Here is a 24,978-nt window from a genome sequence, read left to right as displayed (position 1 = left end):
TTACCTTCTTTTAACCTCTTATTTACTTTATTTCACTCTCTATGACCATATTTACCTTACTTTACCTTCTATATTCCTTTATTAAACATCTATTCAATTTATCTTACCTGCTTTTTAACTTCTTTTACACTTATTTAGCTTCTATTCAACTTATTTTACCTTCTATTTACCTTTTATTGAACTTATTTTAAATGTTAACTTTTTTTTTTACCATTTACCCTATATTTAACTTATTTTACCTTCTTTTTACTTTATATTTAACTGCTTTTACCTTCTATTTACCCTATTTTACCTTCTATTTAACGGGGACGGCATGGCGAGGTTGGGAGAGTGGCCCTGCAAAGCAAGATGAGGGTTCCTGGTTCGATCCCCACCTTCTACCAACCTTGTCATGTCCGTTGTGTTGTTTAGCAAGACACTTCACCCTTGCTCCTGATGGGTGCTGGTTAGCGCCTTGCATGGCAGCTCCCTCCATCAGTGTGTGAATGTGGAAATAGTGTCAAAGCGCTTTGAGTACCTTGAAGGTAGAAAATCGCGATACAAGTACAACCCATTTACATTTACATCTTCAGTTTTGACTCTTTAAAATACAAAATTCAACCGGGAAAAAAAAGAAGAGAAAAACTAGCTATTTCGAATCTTTTTGAAAAAATAATTTATGGAACATCATTAGTAATTTTTCCTGATTAAAATGGATTTTAGAATGTTGATGACATGTTTTAAATATGTTAAAACCCAATCTGCACTTTGTTAGAATATATAACAAATTGGACCAAGCTATATTTCTAACAAAGACAAATCATTATTTCTTCTGGATGTTCCAGAAAAAAAGTTTTAAAAGTAATTCAAAAGACATTGATATAAGATTTAAAGGGGCGTAATGGTTAGTGTCCGCCCTGAGATCGGTAGGTCGTGAGTTCAAATCCTGGCCGAGTCCTACCAAAGATTATAAAAAAGGGAGCCATTACCTCCCTGCTTGGCACTCAGCATCAAGGGTTGACATTGGGGGTTAAAATCACCTTAAATGATTCCCGGGCGCGACACCGCTGCTGCTCACTGCTCCCCTCAACTCCCAGGGGGTGATCAAGGGTGATGGGTCGAATGCAGTGAATAATTTACATTTGACCCAAATGCAAATCAAAGTTAAAGTAGCAATGATTATCTTGTGGGCTTCACGGTGGCAGAGGGGTTAGTGCGTCTGCCTCACAATACGAAGGTCCTGCAGTCCTGGGTTCAAATCCAGGCTCGGGATCTTTCTGTGTGGAGTTTGCATGTTCTCCCCGTGAATGCGTGGGTTCCCTCCGGGTACTCCGGCTTCCTCCCACCTCCAAAGACATGCACCTGGGGATAGGCCCCTCCCACCTCCAAAGACATGCACCTGGGGATAGGCCCCTCCCACCTCCAAAGACATGCACCTGGGGATAGGCCCCTCCCACCTCCAAAGACATGCACCTGGGGATAGGCCCCTCCCTCCTCCAAAGACATGCACCTGGGGATAGGCCCCTCCCACCTCCAAAGACATGCACCTGGGGATAGGCCCCTCCCTCCTCCAAAGACATGCACCTGGGGATAGGCCCCTCCCACCTCCAAAGACATGCACCTGGGGATAGGTTGATTGGCAACACTAAATTGGCCCTAGTTGTCTATCTGTGTTGGCCCTGCGATGAGGTGGCGACTTGTCCAGGGTGTACCCTGCCTTCAGCCCGATTGTAGCTGAGATAGGCGCCAGCGCCCCCCGCGGCCCCAAAAGGGAATAAGCGGTAGAAAATGGATGGATGGATGATTATCTAGTATGGATGTGATAATCATTGCTACTTTAACTTTAACTTTGATTCAAAAGATTTTCTAGATTTGCCAGTATAATTTTTTTGAATTTTAATCATAAGTTTGAAGAAAAATTTCACAAATATTCTTCGTCGAAAAAACAGAAGCTAAAATGAAGAATTTTATTCAAATGTATTTATTATTCTTTACAATAAAATAAAAAAAAATACTTGAATATTGATTTAAATTGTCAGGAAAGAAGAGGAATAAATTTATAAAGTATATATGTGTTTAAAAATCATTTTTAAGGTTGTATTTTTTTCTCTAAAATTGTCTTTCTGAAAGTTATAAGAAGCAAAGTGAAAAAAATAACTGAATTTATTTAAACAAGTGAAGACCAAGTCTTTAAAATATTTTCTTAGATTTTCAAATTCTATTTGAGTTTTGTCTCTCTTAGAATTAAAAATGTCGAGCAAAAATAAATACAATATAAAAAAATAGAGGCAGCTCACTGGTAAGTGCTGCTATTTGAGCTATTTTTAGAACAGGCCAGCGGGCGACTCATCTGGTCCTTACGCGTTGGTGACCCCTGCTCTAATGATTTCTGTGTTTTTTACATGAGTACCTTTGAACTTTTCTCAAGCTAAAGCTGGTGACGTCACGACTCAAGTGACGTCCTTAGAACCCGGGGAGCGCGCACCTGTGTGAAGCGCGCGCGCACACGCAATTTGGAGGCGGCGGGATTCTCTCTCTCTCTCTCTCTCTCTCTCTCTCTCTCTCTCTCTCTCTCTCTCACACACTCGCAGGTAAGAGAACATTCGCGGGGAATGCTAGCTAACTAAAGTTTTGTGTCAATGTTGTGAAAGAAAGTTGGCTGTAAGGACGACTGAAAAGTTGTACAAGGAACTTATTTCGACTCTCTCGGCTGTGTGTCCTGCGGGGTGACGCCTTGGGGAACGTCAATTGACGTGATTTTGTTTCGCTTTGTCACAAGGTGGCCCGCTGCGCCCCCTGGTGGAACACGGCGAGAGTGCACGTGGACTTGCCTTAAAAGTGACGTCACACGTAAGCAAACAAGAGCGACCGCTAATGGTTGTTTTTGCCTGGAGCTAAAAGGCCTACTGAAATGAGATGTTCTTATTTAAACGGGGATAGCAGGTCCATTCTATGTGTCATACTTGATCATTTCGCCATATTGCCATATTTTTGCTGAAAGGATTTAGTAGAGAACATCCACGATAAAGTTAGCAGCTTTTGGTCGCTAATAAAAAAGCCTTGCCTGTACCGGAAGTAGCAGACGATGTGCGCGTGACGTCACGGGTTGTGGAGCTCCTCACATCTGAACATTGTTTACAATCATGGCCACCAGCAGCGAGAGCGATTCGGATCGAGAAAGCGACAATTTCCCCATTGATTTAAACGAGGATGAAAGATTTGTGGATGAGGAAAGTGAGAGTGAAGGACTTAAAAAAAAAAAAAAAGGTGAGGGCAGTGAGAGCGATTCAGATGTTATTAGACACATTGACTAGGATAATCCTGGAAATTCCCTTATCTGCTTATTCTGTTACTAGTTTTTTTGTGAGATTATATGGTACCTGAAAGTCGGAGGGGTGTGGTGACCGCCAGTGTCTCCGGTGGGAGGAGGTAATAGTCCGCAGCTGCAGGAGGACGCAAGCTCCGCTCATGTCTACGGTAAGAGCCGACTTATTAGAACAATTTTCTCACCGAAACCTGCCGGTTGACATGTGGTCGGGAACCATGTTCGCTTGACTGCTCTGTTCCATAGTAAAGCCTCACCTTCGGGAATGTAAACAAGGAAACACCGGCTGTGTTTGTGTTGCTAAAGGCAGCTGCAGTACACCGCTTCCCACCTACGTCTTTCTTCTTTGACGTCTCCATTATTAATTGAACAAACTGCAAAATATTCAGCAACACAGATGTCCAGAATACTGTGTAATTATGCGATTAAAGCAGACTACTTATAGCTTGGATCGGGCTGGAAAAAAATGTCCGCTACAACCCGAGACGTCAAACGCACGCGTCATCATACCGCAATGTTTTCAACAGGACACTTGGCGGGAAATTTAAAATTGCAATTTAGTAAACTAAAGCGGCCGTATTTGCATGTGTTGCAATGTTAATATTTCATCATTGATATATAAACTATCAGACTGCGTGGTCGGTAGTAGTGGGTTTCAGTAAGCCTTTAATCGCATAATTACACAGTATTTTGGACATCTGTGTTGCTGAATCTTTTGCAATATGTTCAATTAATAATGGAGACGTCAAAGAAGAAAGATGTAGGTGGGAAGCGGTGTATTGCGGCCGCCTTTAGCAACACAAACACAGCCGGTGTTCCCCTTGTTTACATTCCGCTATTACCGTAGATATGATCAGAGAGTTTGCGTCATTCCTCCTGCAGCTGTGGACTCTCTTGCCTCACCCCACCGGCCGCCACCGACTGTCGGATGCTTACACCGTGGAGGGAAAAAAATAAAAAAATCTCAGCCCGGCTGCCTTGCCACGTTTCTCAACGAGGCAAGGCAGATAGTTTATATATCAATAATGAAATATTAACATTGCAACACATGCCAATACGGCCTTTTTAGTTTACTAAATAGCAAATTTTAAATTTCCCGCCAAGTGTCCTGTTGAAAACATTGCGGTATGATGATGCGTGCGTTTGACGTCTCGGGTTGTAGCGGACATTTTTTTCCAGCCCGATCCAAGCTATAAGTAGTCTGCTTTAATCGCATAATTACACAGTATTCTGGACATTTGTGTTGCTGAATCTTTTGCAATTTGTACAATTAATAATGGAGACGTCAAAGAAGAAAGATGTAGGTGGGAAGCGGTGTATTGCAGCTGCCTTTAGCAACCCAAACACAGCCGGTGTTTCCTTGTTTACATTCCCGAAGGTGAGGCTTTACTATGGAACAGAGCGGTCAAGCGAACATGGTTCCCGACCACATGTCAACCGGCAGGTTTCGGTGAGAAAATTGTGCTAATAAGTTGGCTCTTACCGTAGACATGAGCGGAGTTGCGTCCTCCTGCAGCTGCGGACTATTACCTCCTCCCACCGGAGACACTGGCGGTCGCCACACCCCTGTGACTTTCAGGTACTTATCTGCTACTAGTAACACTAGTAGCAGATAAGGGATTTTCCAGAATTATCCTAGTAAATATGTCTAATAACATCTGAATCGCTCCCACTGCCCTCGTCTTTTTTTTTTTTCTCCTAGTCCTTCACTGTCACTTTCCTCATCCACGAATCTTTCATCCTCGCTCAAATTAATGGGGAAATCGTCGCTTTCTCGGTCCGAATCGCTCTCGCTGCATGTGGCCATGATTGTAAACAATGCTCAGATGTGAGGAGCTCCACAACCCGTGACGTCACGCGCACATCGTCTGCTACTTCCGGTACAGGCAAGGCTTTTTATTAGCGACCAAAAGTTGCGAACTTTATCGTGGATGTTCTCTACTAAATCCTTTCAGTAAAAATATGGCAATATCGCGAAATGATCAAGTATGACACATAGAATGGAGCTGCTATCCCCGTTTAAATAATGAAATCTCATTTCAGTAGGCCTTTAAATCATAGTAAGAGTTGAAATTTGTCTTGCGTCATGCTTGCGTGACATCTTTTTTTCTTTGCATTGCGTCATCGCTGGTGTGACGTGTTGGCATGTGGCGCCCGCAGCATCAGGAGGACCGGCCCGCTTCAAAGAGGGTCCTCCTCAGTGACCGTGCATGCATCGCCTGCTGAGCACGGCGGCCACGAGGCTCCGTCCTCTGGCCGCCGCGCAGTCGGTCAGGACGACGTCCGTCTCCGCCGCCCAGCCCGTCCGGCGAGACAGCGGGGCGCTTGAATCGGCTCGCCGGCAAAATGTCCGCGCGGTGGCGGCAGAACCGTTTCTTAACGGCACCGGCAGCAACTACATGGAGGAGATGTACCTGGCCTGGCTGGAGGAGCCCAGCAACGTTCACAAGGTACACAACCTCATCTCTCACCTTGTGGAGGAGAACTTTCGTTGTCTACAACAGCTTTGTGTTTGTTTGTAGAAAGTTGCGGCCAAATTTGCGATGTTTTGAACTCGTGTTTTTTTTTCATGAACATTGACTTAAAACGGAATGGGAAACCCACAGTGAGGACATCCAGTTTAAAGAAAGAACTGTATGAAATCAACACACAAGAAAGACAAAATACACTCCTGTTGTGGAGGAGTTCAAGTGCCTCGGAGTCTTGTTCACGAGTGAGGGAAGAGTGGATCATGAGGTCGACAGGCGGGTCAGTGCGGCGTCTTCAATAATGCGGACGCTGTATCGATCAGTTGTGGTGAAGAAGGAGCTGAGCCGGAAGGCAAAGCTCTCAATTTACTGGTCGATCTACGTTCCCATCCTCACCTATGGTCATGAGCTTTGGGTTATGACCCAAAAGACAAGATCACGGTACAAGGAGCTTTCAACCAATCACCACAATCTAGAACCCTATGGTCATGATCTTTGGGTTATGAACGGAAGGACAAGATCACGGGTACAAGGAGCTTTCAACCAATCACCACGATCTAGGTCCCTACCCTCACCTATGGTCATGAGCTTTGGGTTTTGACCCAAAAGGAAAAGATCATGGGCCGTATAGCTCGGTTGGTAGAGCGGCCGTGCCAGCAACTTGAGGGTTGCAGGTTCGATCCCCGCTTCAGCCATCCTAGTCACTGTCGTTGTGTCCTTGGGCAAGACACTTTACCCACCGCCTCCAAGTGCCACCCACACTGCGTTGAATGTTAAAATTAGATATTGGGTTTCACTATGTAAAGCGCTTTGAGTCACTAGAGAAAAAGCGCTATACAAATATAATTCACTTCACTTCACAAGGAGCTTTCCACCGATCACCACGATTTAGGTCCCTATCCTCACCTATTTTAATGAGCTTTGGGTTATGACCAAAAGGACAAGATCACGGGTAAAAGGAGCTTTCAACCGATCCCCATGATCTAGGTCCCTGTCCTCACCTATGGTCATGAGCTTTGGGTTATGACCAAAAGGACAAGATCGCAGGTTACAAGGAGCTTTCAACCAATCACCACGATCTAGGTCCCTATCCTCACCTATGGTCCTGAGCTTTGGGTTTTGACCCAAAAGACAAGATCACGGTACAAGGAGCTTTCCACCGATCACCACGATCTAGGTCCCTATGGTCATGATCTTTGGGTTATGAATGAAAGGACAAGATCACGGGTACAAGGAGTTTTTATCCGATCCCCACGATCTAGGTCCCTGTCCTCACCTATGGTCATTAGCTTGGGGTTATGACCGAAAGGACAAGATCACGGGTACAAGGAGCTTTCAACCGATCACCACAATCTAGGTCCCTATCCTCACCAATGGTCATGAGCTTTGGGTTTTGACCCAAAGGACAAGATCACGGGTTACAAGGAGCTTTCAACCAATCACCACGATCTAGGTCCCTACCCTCACCTATGGTCATGAGCTTTGGGTTTTGACCCAAAGGACAAAATCACAGTACAAGGAGCTTTCCACCGATCACCACGATCTAGGTCCTTATGGTCATGATCTTTGGGTTATGAACGAAAGGACAAGATCATGGGTACAAGGAGCTTTTAACCAATCCCCACGATCTAGGTCCCTGTCCTCACCTATGGTCACTAGCTTGGGGTTATGACCGAAAGGACAAGATCACGGGTTACAAGGAGCCTTCAACCAATCACCATGATCTAGGTCCCTATCCTCACCTGTGGTCATGAGCTTTGGGTTTTGACCCAAAGGACAAGATCACAGGTACAAGGAGCTTTCCACCGATCACCACGATTTAGGTCCCTATCCTCACCTATTGTCATGAGCTTTGGGTTATGACCGAAAGGACAAGATCACGGGTACAAGGAGCTTTCAACCAATCACCACAACCTGTATCCCTATGGTCATGATCTTTGGGTTATGACCGAAAGGACAAGATCACGGATACAAGGAGTTTTTAACCGATCCCCATGATCTATGTCCCTGTCTTCACCTATGGTCATGACCTTTGGGTTATGACCGAAAGGACAAGATCACGAGTACAAGGAGCTTTCTACCGATCACCACAATCTAGGTCCCTATCTTCACCTGTGGTCATAAACTTTGGGTTATGACCGAAAGGACAAGATCACGGGTACAAGGAGCTTTCAACCGATCACCACGACCTAGGTCCCTATCTTCACCTGTGGTCATAAACTTTGGGTGATGACCGAAAGGACAAGATCACGGGTACAAGTAGATTTCAACCGATCACCACGATCTAGATCCCTATGGTCATGATGTTTGGGTTATGACCGAAAGGACAAGATCATGGATACAAGGAGTTTTTAACCGATCCCCATGATCTAGGTCCCTGTCCTCACCTATGGTCATGAGCTTTGGGTTATGACTGAAAGGACAAGATCACGAGTACAAGGAGCTTTCAACCGACCACCACAATCTAGGTCCATATCCTCACCTATGGTCATGAGCTGTGGGTTATGACCGAAAGGACAAGATCACAGATACAAGGAGCTTTTAACCGACCACCACGATCTGGGTCCCTACCCTCACCTATGATCATGAGCATTGGGTTATGACCCAAAGGACAAGATCTTGGGTACAAGCGGCCGAAATGAGCTTCCTTCGTCGGGTGACAAGGTTCTCCCCAGAAGATAGGCTGAGAAGATCTGTCATTGGGGAGGAGCTCGAAGTAAAGTCGCTGCTCCTCCACGTCGAGAAGAGCCAGATGAGGTGGTTCGGGCATCTGGTCAGGATGGCACCCGAATGCCTCCCTAGGGAGGTGCTTAGGGCATGTCCGACCGGTAGGAGGCAATAGGGAAGACTCAGGACACAATAGGAAGACTACGCCTCCCGGCTGGCCTGGGAACGCCCCGAGGTCCCCCGGGAAGAGCCCTCCAACCGTTATTCTACGACACAAATACAACATTTTGACGAAGTTTATACAATGCCAGGTTGTGACGTTGATCTGTCAGTTGAAAACCTGGTAATTTCCCAACCAGCAATGTGGATCCAACATTTGACATCAATTTACAAATAAGACTATTTAGAAGTTGTTTCGAAGTCAGTTTAAAAAAACGTATACGTACAATCGACGTTGTTTCAATGTCTTGATACAAGGTCATCATTGACAAGGTTGTAATACGTCAGATATGCGATACTTCATCATAAGTTATTTCATCTCCTTCTTTCATCTCCGTAATATCGCTAAAATTCGCTCCATTTTCTCCACTAAAGACGCTGAGATCATTATCCATGCGTTTGTTACGTCTCGTCTCGATTACTGTAACGTATTATTTTCGGGTCTCCCCATGTCTAGCATTAAAAGATTACAGTTGGTACAAAATGCGGCTGCTAGACTTTTGACAAGAACAAGAAAGTTTGATCACATTACGCCTGTACTGTATATACCTTTATATACATATATACATACATATATACCTATACTGTATATACCTTTATATACATATATACATACATATATACCTGTACTGGCTTCCTGTGCACTTAAGATGTGACTTTAAGGTTTTACTACTTACGTATAAAATACTACACGGTCTAGCTCCATCCTATCTTGCCGATTGTATTGTACCATATGTCCCGGCAAGAAATCTGCCTTCAAAGGACTCCGGCTTATTAGTGATTCCCAGAGCCCAAAAAAAGTCTGCGGGCTATAGAGCGTTTTCCGTCCGGGCTCCAGTACTCTGGAATGCCCTCCCGGTAACAGTTCGAGATGCCACCTCAGTAGAAGCATTTAAGTCTCACCTTAAAACTCATTTGTATACTCTAGCCTTTAAATAGACTCCCTTTTTAGACCAGTTGATCTGCCGTTTCTTTTCTTTTTCTTCTATGTCCCACTCTCCCTTGTGGAGGGGGTCCGGTCCGATCCGGTGGCCATGTACTGCTTGCCTGTGTATCGGCTGGGGACATCTCTGCGCTGCTGATCCGCCTCCGCTTGGGATGGTTTCCCGCTGGCTCCGCTGTGAACGGGACTCTCGCTGCTGTGTTGGATCCGCTTTGGACTGGACTCTCGCGACTGTGTTGGATCCATTGTGGATTGAACTTTCACAGTATCATGTTAGACCCGCTCGACATCCATTGCTTTCCTCCTCTCCAAGGTTCTCATAGTCATCATTGTCACCGACGTCCCACTGGGTGTGAGTTTTCCTTGCCCTTATGTGGGCCGACCGAGGATGTCGTAGTGGTTTGTGCAGCCCTTTGAGACACTAGTGATTTAGGGCTATATAAGTAAACATTGATTGATTGATTGATTTAAATTCATCAATTTTGAACGCTGTCCCCGCTCCCTCTGCAGTCCTGGGACGTCATTTTCCGCAACGCCAAGGCCGGCGCTGCGCCCGGCCCCGCCCACCAGGCCCTGCCATCACTGCAAGCGTCGCTTTCGGGCCGGGCCACCGCGACGGCGCCGCTGAGCGCCGCTGAGACAGACTTAGATAAACTGGTGGCCGATCACCTGGCGGTCCACACGCTCATCCGCACATACCAGGTGTGTCTCTCTTTTGCTACCTTCCAGCCGTCAAGTCAAATGTCCATGTCGGTGCTAGTAAACAGGAAGTTCTGTTCTGCAGGTGCGAGGGCATCACCTGGCCAAGTTGGACCCTCTGGACATCAGCTGTGTAGACCTGGATGACGCGCCCTGTAGCATCGGCTTAAACAAAGTTGGTGAGGCTCACTACTTTTTAGTTGATTTTGTGTCTTTATCTGCTTCCTCCATCCACCCTTAGCCTGATAATGATATGCAAATATGCTAATTAAACTAATTGTTTGCTGTTCCAAATCGAGGTTTTCCTCAAATCCAGTGGTTCTCAAGCTTTTTTTTCCACCAAGTACCACTTGGGTCTCCAAGTACAAACCCCATTTCCATATGAGTTGGGAAATTGTGTTTGATGTAAATATAAACAGAATACAATGATTTGTAAATCATTTTCAACCCATATTCAATTGAATATGCTACAAAGACAACATAATTGATGTTAAAACTGATAAACATTTTTTTTTTGTGCAAATAATTATTAACTTTAGAGTTTGATGCCAGCAACACGTGACAAAGAAGTTGGGAAAGGTGGCAATAAATACTGATAAAGTTGAGGAATGCTCATCAAACACTTATTTGGAACATCCCACAGGTGTGCAGGCTAATTGGGAACAGGTGGGTGCCATGATTGGCTATAAAAACAGCTTCCCAAAAAATGTTCAGTCTTTCATAAGAAAGGATGGGGCGAGGTACACCCCTTTGTCCACAACTGTGTGAGCAAATAGTCAAACAGTTTAAAGGGGAACATTATCACAATTTCAAAAGGGTTAAAAACAATAAAAATCAGTTCCCAGTGGCTTGTTGTATTTTTTGAAGTTTTTTTCAAAATTTTACCGGTCTTGGATTATTCCTAAATAAAGCTTTAAAGTGCCTTATTTTCGCTCTCTGCGAAGACACTGGCCATTTCCCTGTGACGTCACACAGTGCTGCCAATGTAAACAAACAATGGGAATACCACAGCAAGATATAGTGACATTAGCTCGGATTCAAACTCGGATTTCAGCGACTTAAGCGATTCAACAGATTACGCATGTATTGAAACAGATGGTTGGAGTATGAAAATATTGAAGAAGAAACTGAAGCTATTGAGCGAATAGCTATTGACGCTATTCATAGCCATAGCATGGCCGAATAGCTGCGTTAGCATCGCTGGTAAAATGTGCGGACCAAACGATCAGGACTTTCGCATCTTTTGACACGGGAGCAACTTAAATCCGTCGATTGGTAAGTGTTTTCTTCGCATTAAATGTGGGTGGAAGGAAACGTAATATCGCTGCAAATGCATCTACAGGTTATCCATACATCTCTGTGCCATGTCTGCTTTAGCACCGCCGGTAAATAGCATGTTAGCATCGATTAGCGTAGCATGTTAGCATCGATTAGCTGGCAGTCAACATCAACAAAACTCACCTTTGTGATTTTGTTGACTATCGTTGCAAATGCATCTGCAGGTTATCCATACATCTCTGTGCCATGTCTGTCTTAGCATCGCCGGTCAAATGTGGAGACACTCTGGCACATTCAATGGGGGTCTGGCGGCAGACACTTTGGCATCTTGGGGCCAGTGGTGCAACTTGAATCCCTCCCTGTTAGTGTTGTTACACCCTCCGACAACACACCGACGAGGCATGATGTCTCCAAGGTTCCAAAAAATAGTAAAAAAAAGGGAAAATAACAGAGCTGAGACCCGGTGTTTGTAATGTGTTGAAAATGAAAATGGTGGGTGTGTTACCTCGGCGACGTCACATTCTGACGTCATCGCCTCCAGCGCGATAAACAGAAAGGCGTTTAATTGGCCAAAATTCACCCATTTAGAGTTCGGAAATCGGTGAAAAAAATAGATGGTCTTTTTTCTGCACCATCAAGGTATATATTGACGCTTACATAGGTCTGCTGATAATGTTCCCCTTTAAGAACGTTTCTCAAAGTGCAATTGCAAGAAATTTAGGGATTTCAACATCTACGGCAGTGGTCCCCAACCACCCCAAATCTATATATATATTTTTTTTAATTTTTAATTTTTTTTTTTTAAATTTTTATTAAATCAACATAAAAAACACGATATACACTTACAATTAGTGCACCAACCCAAAAACCTCCCTTTTTCATGACAAAAAAAAACAAACTAAAAAAAATTCAATGAAGTTATTGGCGCACCAGCAGTGTTGGGAGGACATATGTTGTTGTGGTTGCTGTAGCATAATAGGAGCAGCCTGTGTTTGCTGTGTGGACAAATGTGGGCGGGGGGCCAGCTTATAACAACCAGCGCTTATGGAACGTGTCCGTTGTGTCTTTGTTGTCCCGCGGGGAGGCAACAATGGCAGATGAACTGAAAAGACATCATCATATTGGGACGGCGTGGCGCAGTGTGAGAGTGGCCGTGCGCAACCCGTGCGTCCCTGGTTCAATCCCCACCTAGTACCAACCTCGTCATGTCCGTTGTGTCCTGAGCAAGACACTTCACCCTTGCTCCTGATGGGTGCTGGTTGGCGCCTTGCATGGCAGCTCCCACCATCAGTGTGTGAATGTGTGTGTGAATGGGTAAATGTGGAAGTAGTGTCAAAGCGCTTTGAGTACCTTGAAGGTAGAAAAGTGCTATACAAGTACAACCCATTTATCATTTATACTACATCCACTCACACTTACGACTTATGAAGTAGTTAGTACACTTTGCTAAGTGTACTTAGCGACTGAGCGTGTGAATGTTGACAGTAGTGTCACAAATGCATGACTGCCATTGTACACAATGTACACTACACATCACACTATTTGCCTTCTTCTCTCATTGGAATAGTGACTTGTAGGGGTGTAACGCTACACAAAAATTTCGGTTCGGTACGTACCTCGGTTTAGAGGTCACGGTTCGGTTCATTTTCGGTACAGTAAGAAAACAACAAAATATAAATTTGTTGGTTATTTATTTACCAATTTTGTAAACAATGGCTTTATCCTTTTAACATTGGGAACACTATAATAATTCTGCCCAAGTTAATCCACATTAAACTGACTCAAGTTGTTGCTCGGATTAAATAAATTGACCAAAATTTTCTTCTACATGTAAAAAGTGCAACATTAAACCGTTTCAAGTCAACTCCATCCATCCATCCATTTTCTACCGCTTATTCCCTTTCGGGGTCGCTGGCGCCTATCTCAGCTACAATCGGGCGGAAGGCAGGGTACACCCTGGACAAGTCGCCCCCTCATCGCAGGGCCTCAAGTCAACTCATCATGCTTAATTTATTGCAGCATTTGGGAAGCCTGTAGTTGATTTTTATTATGTAAATGTTATATTTTTTTACCAACATGTGATAGCAGGGACCCTGCCATCCAAACTAGGCTGCTACATTACTAATGATTAATGTAACTATAGCTGAAAAAATAGTACAATAGCAATAGGAGAGACTATTCATCCCTGAACACCATGGAGTTCATGTAGGCTTAATGATGCACTTACATTATTATATACATTATCAGAGACAGAAACTCTTCATTTAACATAATGTCCTTTTTTGCTGCTTCAACACACCACAATCAAAACACACACACACACCGCAAAATGAGCTAACGTTACGCTAAAAGCTAATTAGCCTTCACCTCAAGCCAGGACTGTGAGTGAGCTGAGCTGCAGTTTGTTTCTAGAACGTCAACGGGCTCATAGTGATGATACTTGTAGTTCGTCATGTCTGTGTGATCATGTTTTGTTTTTTGGACACCCAGTTCCTGTTTTTGCACTTCCTTGTTTGTTTTGTTACCATGACTACCCATTAGTTTTCACTGGTCCTCATGTCACGCACCTGTCTCACGTTTTGCACTCGCACACCTGTTTTCACTGATCATGTCAATGCTATTTAAGCCCGTCTGTTTCTGTTGTTCGTCCTGGCAACATCACCATCTATTACCTTTACTCACGTCATGCCATGCTATACCTACCTCTCCTTCATGCCATGCCATGCCTGTCACTCATACCGTCCATAGTTTCCCTCCTGCCAAAGCCACATACGTTTTTTTGGTTTTCATGTCACAGTTATCAAGTTTTGCTTTTTGTCCATTGTTCTGCCTTTGTGCTATCATGTTGAGTCATCCGGGTCATAGGTTGTGTCTTTTTGGACTTCGCCGTCCTTATCAGCGGCTCCTTGCTGCAGTGTGATTAGATTGTCATGTGCTGTCGGTCACAATACGTCCAAGTCAGATTTAGTCTTGTATAAAACATCGTTAGACTTTCACCCTCGCCCCCGCCCCTGCTGACGGCTGCGTCTTTCTTCATAGAAAAACCGCTAGGGAAGTCTTCAAGTGCTGTTCCTAATGTTCCGACCCATTTGTCCAATGAAAGGTTCTTACGGCCTACACGAGTCAGACTTGGACAAAGCGTTCCGTCTTCCAAAAACCACCTTCATCGGCGGCAGTGAGGACACGCTGACGCTGACGGAGATCGTACGCCGCCTGGAGGTGACACACCCGCCTCTTGGCGGGGCGACACCGCTTGACCTCTGACCCCCACCCCTGCAGACGGCGTACTGTCAGCACATCGGCGTGGAGTTCATGTTCATCAACGACGCGGAGCAGTGCCAGTGGATCCGACGGAGGTTCGAGAGCCCGGGAATCCTGCGCTTCAGCGCGGAGGAGAAGCGGACCCTGCTGACCAGGATGGTCCAGTCCACCAGGTGTGTTGCCGGTCCGTCTCACTGTGGGAGCCGTGCTGTAACTTTTGGGCCTCCCGGTAGGTTTGAGGAGTTCCTCCAGAGGAAGTGGTCGTCGGAGAAACGCTTTGGCCTGGAAGGTTGCGAGTCGCTCATCCCGGCCCTCAAGACCATCATCGACAAGTCCTGCGGCAGCGGCGTGGAAAGCGTCGTCATGGGGATGCCGCACAGGTCAGAGCTCGACACGCTGTAACAGTGGTTCTCTAACTTTTTCACCTCAGAAAAAACTTGAGTAATGCGGGGTTCAAGGAGCACACACCATAATCCAGCCATCCATATTTTCCGCTTATCCGAGGTCGGGTCGCGGGGGCAGCAGCCTAAGCAGGGAAGCTTAGGCTTCCCTCTCCCCAGCCACCTCATCCAGCTCCTACCGGGGGATCCCGAGGCATTCGCAGGCCAGCCGGGAGACATAGTCTTCCCAACATGTCTTTGGTCTTTCCCGTGGCCTCCTGACCAGATGCCCGAACCACCTCATCTGGCTCCACTGCATGTGGAGGAGCAGCGGCTTTACTTTGAGCCCCTCCTAGGGCAGGGGTGGGCAATTAATTTTTACCGGGGGCCGCATAAGCAACCCAAGCACTGCTGGAGGGCCACACCGACAATATTTCAATTCAATTTTGCTCAAATTATTTTTGATATACCGTAAGATAAATGATAATGATAATAATTTATAATAATAATGTCATTTAACCTAACTTAACTTTATAAAAAAGCAGATTGCTTTCCATGGTTTTATTTTTAACTTCCTGATGTATAATACAATGCAAAAAGGTCAATTTCTGTCATTTTGTCCTGCATCCTCTTTAAAAGTCCAACATTATTCCCCGTCAGATTTGGACAACCATCTGTTGTCACACCTGCCAGCGTGTCCCATTTCAGTCCAAACACGCATTTACCTCTGTGAACAAGTCACTGCCTGTGGTTGTCCCTTTTAATTGACTGCATGGCTGCCAGCTCCTCCGTGATTTGAAAGTCTGCAGTTATCCCACGTAAGAAAATGACCAGCTGGGCGGTGTCACGTATACATCGCAGCTCTCATCCAAAGCCGGCAAAAAAAGTCTGTTTTTCAGCTGAAGCTCCAAGTTTCTAGCGATGGCCTCAACCCACCTCGTCGGTTAGTGACACGTTCTCAAATGCGCCCCTCTTCTCTGGTCATTAGCACAATAAGGAGTCCAATAGGCACTCCTTAATACACTCTCCGTCAGAAAACGCCTTACTTTTTCGGGCGATTATGTGAGAAATGACGAAACTTGTCCTGACGGCTGCATCTTTGGGGGTGTGAAATTTGGCAAAAAAGTCCTTGTTGGGTTTGCAGTTTTACCATCAACACATCAGCCTCCCTTGCGTGCTATTCATCGGACAGTTTCCAGTATTTTTCCTCCTGCTTCGTCGTGTAGTGGCGATTCAATCTATATTCTTTAAACACAGCAACCTGTGTACCACAAATTAAGCACACGACTTTACCTTTCATTTCTGCAAAGAAATACTTGGCAGTCCATGTCTTGTTGAAAACACGGCATTTGTCATCAACTTTTCTTTTTTTAGGGTGAGCTGACGTCTCGGGGGTAACGGGGCATCACTGGTCGCTGTGCAACTTTAGTCACATGTTACACACATAAATAGCACTTTTCAAAATAAAAGCAGGACAGTTGTATTGCACGCACGACATAGATATTTAAAAAAATGTATTTTGTCATTTGTGAATGCCAGAGTTCACATTTACGCACAATCGCGCACGAGCGTACGTCCACACGGAAGTAACACAAATAAAGCTTTTCAAAACAAAAGCAGCACCATTGTATTGCACACTTTTTACATTTATTTTGTAATTTATGATTGGCCTCACGCGGGGCGGACAGCGATGCACAAAGGGCCCGATGTGGCCCGCAGGCCGCAGAATGTTCTAGGGAGAGCCTCGCCACCCGATGGTGGAAACTCATTTGGGCCGCTTGTACCCGTGATCTTGTCCTTTTGGCCATAACCCAAAGCTCATGACCATAGGTGAGGATGAGAACGTAGATCGAACGGTAAATTGAGAGCTTTGCCTTTCGGCTCAGTCCGGAAGGCTCATGATTTCAACAGAAATGTAAAAAAAAAATACTGTATTGATGGTTTACTCGTTTTATACCACACACACTTGAATGTAGATAGTAGATGGCAGTAAAATAGACTCTATTATTTTAATTATCCATCCATCCTCTTCCGCCTAACCGAGATCGGATTGCGGGGGCAGCAGCCTAAGCAGGGAAGCCCAGACTTCCCTCTCCCCAGCCACTTCGTCCAGCTCTTCCTGGGAGGATCCCGAGGAATTCCCAGGCCGGCCGAGAGACATAGTCTTCCCAACGTGTCCTGGGTCTTCCCCGTGGCCTCCTAACGGTCGAACGTGCCCTAAACACCTCTCTAGGGAGGCGTTCGGGTGGCATCCTGACCAGATGCCCGAACCACCTCATCTGGCTCCTCTCCATGTGGAGGAGCAGCGGCTTTACTTTGAGCTTCTCACCCTATCTCTAAGGGAGAGACCCGCTACCTGGCGGAGGAAACTCATTTGGGCCGCTTGTACCCGTGATCTTGTCCTTTCGGTCATAAACCAAAGCTCATGATCATAGGTGAGGATGAGAACGTAGATCGACCGGTAAATTGAGAGCTTTGCCTTCCGGCTCAGCTCCTTCTTCACCACAACGGATCGATACAGTGTCCGCGTTACTGAAGATGCCGCACCGATCCACGTGTCGATTTCCCCCATCCAGTCTTCCTTCACTCATGAACAAGACTCCATAATGAACAACATTTTAAAAAAGTAGCGTAGTAGGCCTAACTATTCATTAAAATGAAGGCAAAGGTTTTATTGAACACGTTTATGTAATATTGTTGACCATTTTAATCAAGTGATTGTTTGGCCTGCCACTGATGGTACCCATACCACAGTTTGAGTTAGAACACGCTGGAACGTCTTTTTTCTTCTAGAGGGAGGCTCAACGTGTTGGCCAACGTGGTCCACAAGGAACTGGACCAGATCTTCTGCCAGTTTGATCCCAAGCTGGAGGCGGCTGACGAGGTCCTCCCCAGCATGACCCCGTGAGCGTTTCCACCGGACTCACGCCGACGTGTGTGCTCTCAGGGTTCCGGCGACGTCAAGTACCACCTGGGCATGTCCCACACCAGGAGGAACCGCCTGAGCGACAAGAACGTCACGCTGTCGCTGGTGGCCAACCCCTCCCACCTGGAGGCCGTGGACCCCGTGGTGCAGGGGAAGACCAAAGCCGAGCAGTTTTACAGCGGGGACTCCGAGGGCAAGAAAGTAGGCAGTGTTCCTTGCGAGAGCGCCACCGTGTGGTCGCGGCGCGGCGGTGACGTGTGTCTTTGTCCCCGCTCTCAAGGTGATGTCCATCCTCATCCACGGAGACGCCGCCTTCGCCGGACAGGGCGTGGTCTACGAGACGTTCCACCTCTCGGACTTGCCGTCCTACACCACGCACGGCACGGTGCACGTGGTGGTCAACAACCAGGTGGGTGGGGCGCCACTGTTCAAGAGCCTGTCTGTCAGCAGCTCCAAAAACCACAACAGCTAGCAATTTAGGATTGAATAAATGCCCGTGTTAGTGTTTTTCAACCTTTTTATGAGCCCAGGCACATTTTGTGCCTTGAAAAAATGCGGAGGCACACCAGCAGCAGAAATCATTAAAAAACTAAACTCAGTTGACGGTAAAAAGTCGTCGTTGCAAATGTTGGATATGACTTTAAAGCAGGGGTAGGGAACCTATGGCTCTAGAGCCAGATGTGGCTCTTTTGATGACTGCATCTGGCTCTCGGATAAATCTGAGCTGATATTGCTTAACACGATAAGTAATGAAAAATTCCACTTGTAATCAGTGCTAAAAATATTGTTAAAAATATAAAACATTCTCGTGCATTTTTAATCCATCCATCCGTTTTCTACCGCTCCTGTTCAAGAAGATGCGTTAATGGTATGAAGTTATTTATTATTGGTTAGAGTGGGGCTTGCCCTCCTGGGGGTTCTTCAGACCACCAAGCACCGACATGAGAGCCTGTTTCAGGGTTACGATATTTTTTTAAATTTTTCAATAAGTCTCTCAGTTGCTTCCCAGCAATTTTCTTTTTCTCTTTCGTTCTCGCTCGCACTCTGGCTCCAGCCCCAACCCCGTCTCTCCTCCTGGCCGCTGATTAATCACCTGTCGCACTGTTTATAAATAACAAGACCCAGGTGGGCCACTTACGCACCTGTCGCTGATTTCGAGGCCGGTCCTGGCATCCCCCCGCTTCGCTGCAGGCCCGCAGGCCACGCCCCTGCCACAGTTAGCTTCAGAATAACAATGTTATTACAAAGAATAAGAGACATATTTCACGGTGGCAGAGGGGTTAGTGCGTCTGCCTCACAATACGAAGTTCCTGCAGTCCTGGGTTCAAATCCAGGCTCGGGATCTTTCTGTGTGGAGTTTGCATGTTCTCCCCGTGAATGCGTGGGTTCCCTCCGGGTACTCCGGCTTCCTCCCACTTCCAAAGACATGCACCTGGGGATAGGTTGATTGGCAACACTAAATGGTCCCTAGTGTGTGAATGTGAGTGTGAATGTTGTCTGTCTATCTGTGTTGGCCCTGCGATGAGCTGGCGACTTGTCCAGGGTGTACCCTGCCTTCCGCCCGATTGTAGCTGAGATAGGCGCCAGCGCCCCCTGTGACCCCGAAAGGGAATAAGCGGTAGAAAAATGGATGGATGGATGGAAGAGACATATTATACTCTAGAAATGTTGGTCTTACTTAAAAATGCACGCGTTTAGTTGTGTTCAGTGTTGAAAAAAATATATATATGGCTCTTATGGAAATACATTTAAAAATATTTGGATTCTGGGCTCTCTCAGCCAAAAAGGTTCCCGACCCCTGCTTTAAAACATAACCATGGGGCGGTATGGCGTAGTGCGGGGTGCCCATTACGTTGATCGCGGAGGGTGTATCAGTCGATCTCAAGCCAGGCATTAAAAAAATAGACATAAAAATGAGCAATCATCAATCTTCACCAAGACTTCACTTTCGTCAGTTTGAAGTTCTCGGCACCCGAGGATCTTGTGAGATGACGCTGGCTGCTGCCAGCTCATTATTAAGAAAAAAATCACTGACAGGACGGAGAGAAACACTTTTTATTTCAACAGACTCTTGGGCCGTACCTGCTGTCAAAACTCTAAAAGACCGACTGCACAGTTCCTGTCTTCACCATAAAAGACTTGCTTCATCCTGCCTGTGCTAACAAAATAAGAGTCTCAGAAAGCTAGCGTGCACAAGCTAGCAAGCTACGGAGTTTGATGCCAATGTATTTCTTATAAAGTTGTTGCACCTTTCCTGCTTCCGGCGCCTAGACCGTAGTCAAGGAGCGCAGGGGAGACATTTCTCCTGGGCCGATGGATTCTCGGGGCAACAGCCTTCACTTTACCCGTGGGTCTTCACAATTCCGGACTCCAGGGCAAAATGACGAGTCCAGCGATAAGTTGCAAATCGTGGCTTTTTATTTGCGTCTTGCACACAGTCAAAATCCCACACAAAAACACTAGCCACTCCCCCGCCCTTAGCGACCGCTCCCTCTCCTCTCTCGCCCACACTCTTAAAGGGCCACACACATATGCTACTCTCATAACAAAGTGTTTAAAAACCAGTATGCAAGTTGGACAAATGAGATGCCAAATCCAACCACTTTCATGTGGTATTGGACAGAAAGGAGGACTTTTTTTTTTCCTCCATTTGAAAATGCGGACGTTATCAGCACCACTGTCTAATTCCAATCAATGCAAGTCATCAGAATCAGGTAATACACCAACTTATATTCTTGTCTTTTTTTTTTTTTTTTGATTGATTGATACTTTTATTAGTAGATTGCACAGTATCAATCAATCAATCAATGTTTACTTATATAGCCCTAAATCACTAGTGTCTCAAAGGGCTGCACAGACCACCACGACATCCTCGGTAGGCCCACATAAGGGCAAGGAAAACTCACACCCAGTGGGACGTCGGTGACAATGATGACTATGAGAACCTTGGAGAGGAGGAAAGCAATGGATGTCGAGCGGGTCTAACATGATACTGTGAAAGTTCAATCCACAATGGATCCAACACAGTCGCGAGAGTCCAGTCCAAAGCGGATCCAACACAGCAGCGAGAGTCCCGTTCACAGCGGAGCCAGCAGGAAACCATCCCAAGCGGAGGCGGACCAGCAGCGCTGAAATGTCCCCAGCCGATACACAGGCGAGCAGTACATGGCCACCGGATCGGACCGGACCCCCTCCACAAGGGAGAGTGGGACATAGAAGAAAAAGAAAAGAAACGGCAGATCAACTGGTCTAAAAAGGGAGTCTATTTAAAGGCTAGAGTATACAAATGAGTTTTAAGGTGAGACTTAAATGCTTCTACTGAGGTGGCATCGCGAACTGTTACCGGGAGGGCATTCCAGAGTACTGGAGCCCGAACGGAAAACGCTCTATAGCCCGCAGACTTTTTTTGGGCTTTGGGAATCACTAATAAGCCGGAGTCCTTTGAACGCAGATTTCTTGCCGGGACATATGGTACAATACAATCGGCAAGATAGGATGGAGCTAGACCGTGTAGTATTTTATACGTAAGTAGTAAAACCTTAAAGTCACATCTTAAGTACACAGGAAGCCAGTGCAGGTGAGCCAGTACAGGTATATATGTATGTATATATGTATATAAAGGTATATACAGTACAGGCGTAATGTGATCAAACTTTCTTGTTCTTGTCAAAAGTCTAGCAGCCGCATTTTGTACCAACTGTAATCTTTTAATGCTAGACATGGGGAGACCCGAAAATAATACGTTACAGTAGTCGAGGCGAGACGTAACAAACGCATGGATAATGATCTCAGCGTCTTTAGTGCACAGTACAGTACATATTCCGTACAATTGACCACTAAATGGTAACACCCGAATAAGTTTTTCTTTAAGTCGGGGTCCACGTTAATCAATTCATGGAAGAAATGAATCAATATGTGTTAAACATGCTTGTATCATCATTAAACAGCATTAACTTGTTAACAAAAATGTCTCTTTCATAAATAAATAAATATAATTATAAATATGAATGTGAAGTGAAGTGAAGTGAATTATATTTATATAGCGCTTTTCTCTAGTGACTCAAAGCGCTTTACATAGTGAAACCCAATATCTAAGTTACATTTAAAGCAGTGTGGGTGGTACTGGGAGCAGGTGGGTAAAGTGTCTTGCCCAAGGACACAACGGCAGTGACTAGGATGGCGGAAGCGGGAATCAAACCTGCAACCTTCAAGTTGCTGGCACGGCCACTCTACCAACCGAGCTATACCGAAGTAGATCTGCTCGACTTGGTCAATTGAAAAGTAGCTCGCCTGCAGAAAAAGTGTGGCCACCCCTGGCGTAGTGGGTAGAGCGGCTGTGCCAGAAAGCTGAGGGTTGCAGGTTCGCACCCCGCCTCTCGACATCGAAATCGCTACCGTTGTGTCCTTGGGCAGGACACTTAACCGTTGACCCCGTTGCTACTTACACTGGTGAATGAATGATAGGTGGTGGTCGGAGGGGCTAACTGGCAGCCTCTCTTCCGTCAGTCTAATGTAGCTTACCACCACCAGGTGTGAATGAATGATGGGTTCCCACTTCTCTGTGAGCACTTTGAGTATCTAGTAATAGAAAAAGTGCAATATAAAATCTAATCCATTATTATTGTTATAATAACCAAGCATGCATGACTATAGCTCTTGTCTCAAAGTAGGTGTATTGTCCCCACCTGTCACATCACACCCTGACTTATTTGGACTTTCTTGTTGTTTTCCTGCGTGTAATGTTTTACTTGTCTTGTGCTCCTATTTTTGGTGGCTTTTTCTCTTTTTTTGGTATTTTCCTGTAGCAGTTTCATGTCTTCCTTTGAGCGCTATTCCCCCCGCACCTGCTTGGTTTTAGCAATCAAGACTATTTAAGTTGTTTTCATCTTTCTTTGTGGGGACGTTGACTGTCATGTCATGTTGGGATGTACATTGTCTCTGCTCCACAGTAAGTCTTTGCTGTCGTCCAGCATTCTGTTTTTGTTGACATTTTAGCCAGTTCAGTTTTAGTTTCGTCCTGCATAGCCTTCCCGAAGAATCAATGCCTTTTTTTAGGGGCACTCACTTTTTGTTAATTTTTGGTTTAAGCTTTAGACACCTTTTTACCTGCACCCTGCCTCCCGCTTTTTCCGACATCTTCAAAACAATTAGCTACCGGCTGCCCCCTACTGATACTCTGCTGAGCTCCAGACAGCACAGACACTCAACAACAACACATCATTAGCAGACTATAATTACTGCTTTGCAAAAAATATTCTTAACCACATAAGTGAAATGAGATCATCCCGCACGGCACACTACACAGTGGTTGAAAAACACTGATCTATGTTGTCACAACTAGTCCAACTTTAACGTTAAGTTCATGCCGTCATCATGGCTGGAAAATGCACGCACACAAAATAGATGTCGGAGAATGAGAGGATTTCAAAAAAAGGTTTCCATTGTTAATATATCACATTTTAACCACAGACTGAAACCACAGGCTTTTCCAATAACACTAGGTGTGTATCAGTGGGCGTGTATCAGGGACTCACATGACCCCCAAGATGCGGCAGGCAGGTACAAGTCTTTTGCTCATTTTAATGAACGCAAGGTGCCGCGGGAAAACATAGCAGCCTCCGGCTAATTGAGTCAGCATGTTCACAAAGAAATGATCCTGGCGAAAGGGCGAGGCAGGCATTTATAGAAGGCAGCAGACAACCACGAGCAGGTGTGAGGGGAGAGAGCACCTGGGGACACATGCAGGAAAAGGAACTGAAAATAAGAGCGCCGCACAGGAAATTAATTAACTAAGGAAGCGTAACAAGCCGTAAATGTGACAGATCGTCACCACGTGGGCCGCACTGAAGAGGGCGGGCTGAGCTCGTTTGGAACTCCAAATACAGCAGCTCCAACTGATTTAGGTATGTCTTATTTAAGAACAGACTATACACAAACATTTATTTGAATATATACAGTATATATATATATATATATATATATATACATACATTCATACATATATAAATTAGGGGTGGGCAAATTAATGCATTAATTACGAGTTAACTCATCAATCTATTAACGCCGACAATTATTTTATCGCACATTTGCGTATGTTGTTTACATGCTTTTATTTTGTTAACGCCTTTTCTTAACAAGATCGCGGCGCCCGGACGGGCTTCGGCGTCGAGGGGCTCTTGGTAAAGATCAATCAATCAATGTTTATTTATATAGCCCCAAATCACAAATGTCTCAAAGGACTGCACAAATCATTACGACTACAACATCCTCGGAAGAACCCACAAAAGGGCAAGGAAAACTCACACCCAGTGGGCAGGGAGAATTCACATCCAGTGGGACGCCAGTGACAATGCTGACTATGAGAAACCTTGGAGAGGACCTCAGATGTGGGCAACCCCCCCCCCCTCTAGGGGACCGAAAGCAATGGATGTCGAGCGGGTCTAACATGATACTGTGAAAGTTCAATCCATAGTGGCTCCAAGACAGCAGCGAGAGTCCCGTCCACAGGAAACCATCTCAAGCGGATCAGCAGCGTAGAGATGTCCCCAACCGATACAGGCGAGCGGTCCATCCTGGGTCCCGACGAGCGGTCCATCCTGGGTCTCGACTCTGGACAGTCAGTACTTCATCCATGGTCATCGGACCGGACCCCCTCCACAAGGGAGGGGGGGGACATAGGAGAAAGAAAAGAAGCGGCAGATCAACTGGTCTAAAAAGGAGGTCTATTTAAAGGCTAGAGTATACAGATGAGTTTTAAGATGAGACTTAAATGCTTCTACTGAGGTAGCATCTCGAACTGTTACCGGGAGGGCATTCCAGAGTACTGGAGCCCG

At 45.6% G+C, this 24,978-nt stretch overlaps 1 protein-coding gene across 2 annotated transcripts in view; it reads left to right on the top strand.

The window, feature by feature from the left end:
- Positions 1-2,468: 2,468 nt before the first annotated feature.
- LOC133536009 (2-oxoglutarate dehydrogenase complex component E1-like) overlaps positions 2,469-24,978 on the top strand; it is a 58,829-nt gene continuing 36,319 nt past the window's right edge. Inside the window, exons 1-11 of one of the 2 annotated variants that reach the window (XM_061876160.1) lie at positions 2,469-2,570; positions 2,759-2,829; positions 5,465-5,754; positions 10,112-10,303; positions 10,386-10,479; positions 14,682-14,797; positions 14,858-15,012; positions 15,073-15,219; positions 18,013-18,103; positions 18,167-18,346; positions 18,426-18,554. In XM_061876160.1, the coding sequence (XP_061732144.1) occupies positions 5,515-5,754; positions 10,112-10,303; positions 10,386-10,479; positions 14,682-14,797; positions 14,858-15,012; positions 15,073-15,219; positions 18,013-18,103; positions 18,167-18,346; positions 18,426-18,554 (1,344 nt within the window). In that variant the 5' untranslated portion in view covers positions 2,469-2,570; positions 2,759-2,829; positions 5,465-5,514. The remainder of the gene's footprint in view (positions 2,571-2,758; positions 2,830-5,464; positions 5,755-10,111; positions 10,304-10,385; positions 10,480-14,681; positions 14,798-14,857; positions 15,013-15,072; positions 15,220-18,012; positions 18,104-18,166; positions 18,347-18,425; positions 18,555-24,978) is intronic. The other variant, XM_061876159.1, reaches the window with a different exon arrangement.

Source organism: Nerophis ophidion, linkage group LG17, assembly GCF_033978795.1.
Source record: "Nerophis ophidion isolate RoL-2023_Sa linkage group LG17, RoL_Noph_v1.0, whole genome shotgun sequence".
Taxonomy (NCBI): domain Eukaryota; kingdom Metazoa; phylum Chordata; class Actinopteri; order Syngnathiformes; family Syngnathidae; genus Nerophis; species Nerophis ophidion.
Note: the sequence above shows the minus strand (reverse complement) of the source record. Positions and strands in the feature narration are given on the sequence as shown.